Source organism: Sinocyclocheilus anshuiensis, unplaced genomic scaffold (genome assembly GCF_001515605.1).
Source record: "Sinocyclocheilus anshuiensis isolate Anshui unplaced genomic scaffold, SAMN03320099.WGS_v1.1 scaffold1075, whole genome shotgun sequence".
Lineage (NCBI taxonomy): Eukaryota > Metazoa > Chordata > Actinopteri > Cypriniformes > Cyprinidae > Sinocyclocheilus > Sinocyclocheilus anshuiensis.
In genome coordinates, this window is record NW_015544163.1 from 2,534,617 (window position 1) to 2,541,810 (window position 7,194).

General features: G+C 34.5%; 1 protein-coding gene across 1 annotated transcript in view; it reads right to left on the reverse strand.

The window, feature by feature from the left end:
• Nucleotides 1-2,307: 2,307 nt before the first annotated feature.
• Nucleotides 2,308-7,194, reverse strand: part of LOC107695679 (tetraspanin-1-like) — a 10,222-nt gene continuing 5,335 nt past the window's right edge. The window contains exons 2-8 of the mRNA XM_016495685.1: nt 6,474-6,552; nt 4,923-5,138; nt 4,418-4,492; nt 4,221-4,328; nt 3,738-3,863; nt 3,519-3,611; nt 2,308-2,485 (exon numbers count right to left, since the gene is read on the reverse strand). Coding sequence (XP_016351171.1) covers nt 2,429-2,485; nt 3,519-3,611; nt 3,738-3,863; nt 4,221-4,328; nt 4,418-4,492; nt 4,923-5,138; nt 6,474-6,530 — 732 coding nt within the window. The 5' untranslated portion in view covers nt 6,531-6,552 and the 3' untranslated portion in view covers nt 2,308-2,428. The remainder of the gene's footprint in view (nt 2,486-3,518; nt 3,612-3,737; nt 3,864-4,220; nt 4,329-4,417; nt 4,493-4,922; nt 5,139-6,473; nt 6,553-7,194) is intronic.

Consider the following 7,194-nt stretch of genomic DNA (forward strand, 5'->3'; position numbering starts at 1 on the left):
GGTTGGTTGTGCATCTTTTTCTTCCACACTTTTTCCTTCCACTCAACTTTCTGTTAACATGCTTGGATACAGCACTCTGTGAACAGCCAGCTTCTTTGGCAATTAATGTTTGTGGCTTACTCTCCTTGTGAAGGGTGTCAATGATTGTCTTCTGGACAACTGTCAGATCAGCAGTCTTCCCCATGATTGTGTAGCCTAGTGAACCAAACTGAGAGACCATTTTGAAGGCTCAGGAAACCTTTGCAGGTGTTTTGAGTTGATTAGCTGATTGGCATGTCACCATATTCTAATTTGTTGAGATAGTGAATTGGTGGGTTTTTGTTAAATGTGAGCCAAAATCATCACAATTAAAAGAACCAAAGACTTAAACTACTTCAGTCTGTGTGCATTGAATTTATTTAATACACGAGTTTCACAATTTGAGTTGAATTACTGAAATAAATGAACTTTTCCACTACATTCTAATTTATTGAGATGCACCTGTACTTCCTTTTATTGTCATTTGTTTATTTTAAATATTTGTTTATTTGCTATTTTTTCCCCAAACTTTTTGTATTATTTTAAATGCATACATTTAATTGTATCTACTATTTATTAATGCATTTATTGATTAGTTTATTCACGATTAAATACTCTTGTGTGTCTAAATACTAATAATTAGTTTAATTAAAATGCTGAATTATTTCATATATAAAATATATTGAAAATATATATAAATATATATAAAATGCTTAATTTTTTATTTACTGTGTGTGCGTTTGTGTGTGTGTGTGTTTTACTCAAACGATTAAAAAACACAGAAAACGCAAAGACATATCAGGCAGCTTAAGTAAAACACATGTAAGCATGTTCATTCTAAAATATCAACAGACACACACACACACAAACAAATAGAGCTAATGAAGACATAAGTATAGCATTTTTCTTTATCCAATCAGCATTAATATTATTACCCTAACAAAAAAACACACAAAAAACGAGGAGGAAATTTAAAGATAGGCTACGCAAGAAAAAAGAAAACTGAAACATAATAGCGCATATAAATAATTAGCCTATAATAATAATAATAATAGAATTATAAATAATAGAAAGTGATCATAATTCAACTTGTTATTCTTGTCGTTACAAATGAGTTTAAAAGTTTTTACAAGGGAAATATGAGTAATAAAGACATTAAATCTAGGCATCTAAATCTAAGTCTTGAGAAAATTGTTTTTGTGACTAAAAAAAATGTGCAATGTAACAAATAAATTAACAACAAGATCAATAGCCATGGTGACTGCCAGAAACATAAATATATCTTTCAAAATGAAAGTCTAAAGCACAGTTTATCCATCTTAGTAGCTAGTAGTACGCTCAAACCATTAACTACTACAGTGTATAGTTGGACGTCGTGAAGCATCGACGGCATAGTAACTTTCTACCACTAGAGGGCAGTAGAGTAAATAACTTTTTACCGCCGCCAGAGAGCTTCACGGCAGTAAAGGATGATAGTAAATAGCTTTTCAGTTAGTAGCCTAGTCCAAAAACCAGCACAAGAGTGAGTACTAGTAGATTATTATGTCTTTCATATTACTTTGGGTAGTGATTTGGGAGTTTAGTTTTATTCAGCGATCACATTCTTCCCATTAAAAGTTACCGAATATGGTAAAATGTATTTTCAGGACATAAAATATGATGATACAAGAACATCCTGTCAGGGTTTATTTTGTGATCATCATGTAGGCCTACGTTAGTAGAGTTACAGTTGAAGAACTTAAAGAAATGACCACCACAAACAAGTTATTGGCTTTATAGTTATTGTCAAAACAAACATCTTACAATAACATTTAGCAACATGATATAATCTATTTTATTATTTTTTTTTTTTTTTTAAATACTTAATAAAACATTTTGCTTCATTACACGAACAGGCACATGATTTAAAATGGCTTTGGTTTGTAAAAAGTTTACAATAAATTACAATCAGCAACATTTGTTAAAAAACATTTGGCTTTTTTTGGTCATTGCACATATAATGTCAATAGGAAAACCCCCTTAGTGTGTTCAGAATGATAAAATAATGCCTTGGGTGTTATGCAATTAAACAAAGCATTTTGTTTTTAAATAAGAAAACATCTTGCATAGGCAAAGTACAAAAGTAAACAAAAAACAATCAGATAGGCCTACATTAAACATTAAAACAGCTTAAACAGCTCATTTTAACATAAGTACAGTACAATGGGATCTCTCAAAACTCATGTTTGCAGTCAGTCAAAGTTTAGGCTTAACAGTCTGAATTTACTTTTTTTTTTTTTGTGGACGTCAAATTGTTAAATACAATTCAAAATGTTTGCAAAAGTCACAGTGATATTATCACAGATGATCCACCTCGTCCTCAGTAACCCAGAGGAGTCATCAGAGAGATATTCAAGCTAAAGGTGAGACATTAAACTTTTGATCCTATTTTACAATACAGGATCATGGAGACAATCATCGCTGCAAGCTGAGAATGAGAACAGAGAGAGAAACAATTCTGAGTTTAAATAAAAAGCATTAGTGTCACAGTGCTTCACAAATGTCATAAAGGGCTTTTTATTTCTGTATATACATAGATTTAGTTTGAAATTATTATCCTAAGGGAAATAAATGCTTTAATCATCAAAGACTACAGGCAATCCAAATTTACTCCATTTATTTCCTTAAAAGGAGTAGAATTTGCTGACAATTTAACTCAGGCCATCCAAGATGTAGATGAGTATGTTTCTTCATCAGAGCAGATTTGGTCTGATGCTCAGCAATGGATCCTCTGCAGTGAATGGGTGCCGTCAGAATGAGAGTCCAAACAGCTGATAAAAACATCACAATAATCCACACCACTCCAGTCGTGAAGTGAAAAGTTGCATGTTTGTAAGAAACAAATCCACCATTAAGACATTTCAACATTTAAACCACCGATTCTGGACAAAATATCCGTCCATAATTCATAATAACGCTTCGTCCAGTTAAAAAAGTCCATCCCCTGTTGTCCTTTGACATCAAAATCCACTGACATATACTTGTAAATGGCGCTTGATCTGTGCATATTTCTCTCCTGAATCAGACGAGAAGACTTTTTCACTGGAGAAAGCAATATTACGGATAGAGGACTTTTAAAAATGTCTTGATGGATTTGTTTCTTACAAACAGGCAGATTTTGTCTTCACAAGACTGTAACTGATGGACTGGAGTGGTGTGGATTACTTGTGGATTATTGTGATGTTTTTATCAGCTGTTTGGACTCTCATTCTGACGGCACCCATTCACTGCAGAGGATCTATTGCTGAGCAAGTGAATGATTCCTTTAAAGACAACAGGAAATCAAAACTGACCATATTTATTTGCTTAATTTATTTGCTTAAAAAAGTGTGATAACTGAAAGTGATGAAAATGTAGCATACCTTTTAGCACATTTTCAGTATCTCATCAAACGTGAACAACTCTTTCATTTAAAATGTGAACACAATGACTGACAGACAGAAAGAAAGTGTGTCCGGTACCTCAAGAACAGCGATTCCCAGTGCTACAGCTATGAGGATAACTGCATTATCATCTACCAGCTTCTTCAGTGCTGGGAAACAACCTGGTATAGTCTGAGGAAACCAAACAAGTAGACAAAAGTTTATGATATTTATATGCTAGCCTGTATGAGAGAAAAATCAAAAAGCATGCAAACTAGAATTGATTCAAGGAATAAACATGCTAAGAGATAAACCCACCGAATGAAAAGCTGTGATCTCAATGCATGGAACTTTATTACAGCACTGAACTGGGTAACTCTTGGTGTCGTTCACAAAGTAAGAATTTGTGAAGTCTGTATAGTTGTTGAATCCACAGCACTTCAGCTAAAGCAGAGACAGGAGAAATAAAGAGGTTTGACATTAGCTAAATTCAGCCAAATATACTTGAAATGAATGGACGTTAACATATAAAAACTTATTTTACTTGTTTATGTGTTGTGGTACACTTTTAAAGACTGTTCTTATGCAATACCATTTTTATATGAGGCACATGTCTCAAAATATCAAATGCACAATATTAAACTGGATGATGCTTACGTATTATTTTATTTGAGAATTTTTAGGATTTTGTTTAATTTGAAGAAATATTCTGTAATGATAATAATAATTATACAACTACTACTACCAATAACAATGGTAGCCTAATAATAATAACTTTTATTTCCTTCTTTATCAACAAACCGTGGTCATGGTCGTGTTCCATAGTCCAGTGACGTCCTTATTTTTCCCATAATCGTTTTTCATGCTTTTCACAACTTCGCTTCCCATCTGTTTTATCAGGTTTTCAGCCTGAAATACACAAATGAGGAGGTTTGAGTATTTCCTTAAGTTCTTTACACACAAAGGAGTATGTTTAAATATGGTGTGTACAGACTTACCAGAGGCTTAAAGACCAGCAGCACAATCGCTCCAGCGACTTCAGCAATGAACACAATCAGAATAATGATGAAGAACTGAGGAGAGAGATTGACAGACAGATTCAATGAATGAATCAATGAACAAACAGAAGTCCACCACAGTATATGGCCAGTATATACAATTTAATATAGAAATTACGTAATGTTTTTAATATAATGTGTGTGTGTGTGTGTGTGTGTGTGTGTGTGTGTGTGTGTGTAATACCATTTTTAACCATTTTAAATGGAACCATTTTTGATTCCTCAAAGAACTTTTCAGTGAACACTAGTTTTTAAAGGAACCTTTTTTTTCTTAATGTAAAGAACATCTTAATAATCTAAAGAACCTTTTGTGGAGTTGAAAGGTTCTATGGATGTTAAAGTTTCTTCCTAGCCAAAGATGCCCAATAAGATGCTTTATTTATTAGAGTGTACACATTGTGGGAAACTCATTATGTGTTGTTTCAGTGTTGTTTCTTTGACATACCAGCAGCAGCATGCACCTGCTTTCTTTGATCGCTCCACAGCAGCCCAGGAAGCCCAGGATGAGCAGCACAGCACCCACTGCGATGAGGAGGTATCCCACGTTCAACACCTGCCCCAGCTCACCTGGAGCTCCTTGTGTATTCTGCAGAAAACTCAGGATAGACCCACTGTCCACCTTCACCCAGATCCCCACACCCAGAATAGCTGCTCCTGCCAGCTGCACAACAAAAACACAAATAGATTTGATTTAAGCATGTGCATTGATCCTCATATCAACACCCTCAATGTATTTGGACCAAAAAAATCGAAAATGCCACTGTTGAAAAAGCAGACAAGATATTTATTCTGTGTCTGCAGCAGAGGCGTGTTTTATAAGCTTGCAGCAATATGATTTGCATTCAACCCAGCTAAGCCACATGGAAATGAGATGATTTGCTTGTTGGTTGTTTTTATCTCTTACATAGATCTAAAGAAAAAGTGACCTTTTCATCGCACTTCAATATACGAGTCAATATCTGCTAAGGGGTAACAATGGAATGGCAGTTTTAAAAAAGGGATTTTTCATTATTACAACAGGATCTGCATTTTCATGGATTTAAATAAAAGACTTGTTATAAGAGACAATAAGAACCACTCTTTTCCTGGTTAAAAAATGAATTTGATTTTCAAAAGTTGAATTTGCGACAGCTTAATGCAGGGCTGCCCAAACTCGGTCCTGGAGGGCTGGTGTCCTGCAGAGTTTAACTCCAGCTTGCCTCAACACACCTGCCGCCTAGTAAGAGCTTGAAAAGCTGCTTCAGGTGTGTTTGATTAGGGTTGGAGCTAAACTCTGCAGGACACCGGCCCTCCAGGACCGAGTTTGGGCACCCCTGGCTTAATGTAACAGTTTTGACAACATGTCAGTCTCTGAGTAACATCATTTATTTAAGACACAAAAAAACTTAATTCAGTAAAATAAGTATGTCTTATAATAACCAAAAATCAAGTTCACTCCTTATGCATGTTATCATGTCCGTCAAAAACTAGTTGGCGGTTGGAATATTAGAACTAAAAACATCCACATAACACTCTCATGGGCATCGATCACTTCACTGAATACTTGCTAAGAAATAAATAATTATTACCTATGAAAATGGCAGCCTGAGTGGCTTCAACATGCTGTCTGTCAGGAACCGTAACATACCTAACACACATGAGTATACATTTGTTCTTCACTCTCTGAAATTGACAGGTGGTTTAACTTTTCTCAACTTCTCAGTTGTTTACAAGATTAAGGCAATTATCAAAGTTTGATAACTTGGACAACTGGTACATTTTACACGATTTGTTGCATTTAATTACCCCTTTGCAGATTTGGGAAAATAGCAGCTGAGATATGCGAAACATGGCCACAGTCACGGGACATTAAGCAGGTAAACCTGACGTGATCCGATAGAATTATTTTAAACATAGTCAAATGAAAAACCAGTGTAAATCAGGCTGGTTATTATAATGCTGAGTAACGTGTGCAATTAATATTTAACATAATCAAACAAGCATGAGCTTTACTTACAAAGATGATACCATTGAAGAGAAACATCATTGTTTTCAAAACTCCAAAGCAACCCATTTTAATTGGATGTATATGACACCTGAAAAAAAAAAAATATATAATAACAATTAACAACAAATAACTTTTTTTTAATAATAATTATTATTATGGGGCTTTTGTTTTGCCCAAACACTCATTTTGTGTATTATTCCGAAATTAATCTTAATCTTTATTTTAAAAACGTACAGTTTTTAATAAATGAATAAACACAATCGCTTGGATGATTTTGTGAAACAAAGTAAACCTTAAATCCAGGAAATGCTGTGAGGAAAAGACGGTGGTTTTGCTGTAGTAAATAATCTAACTACAACTCTCATTAACTGGTCTCACAGGTCAAATGTTCATGTGAACCTATACACACTCTTTAATAAGCCACTCTTGAAAAGTAAACTTAAAATATTTTCACACTCTAAAAATATGCCTCACTTTAAAGCTGCAGTCCGTAACTTTTTTGTGTTCAAAATTTATATAATAAACGAGTACACCATGAATCAATTTTCCAAACCATGTTTTTGGCTTGTCCTGGATCACTACGGTACACCTATAATAAGTGTTTATATTCGGACTATTTAGACTGGTTCGGGTAGGTACCGCTGCGGAGTAGCCCAGTACCTGCGTGATTCGCCATAGACATAAACAGAGAGAAGTAGCTCCGGCTACAATGTTCTTCCGCAAGACGCAC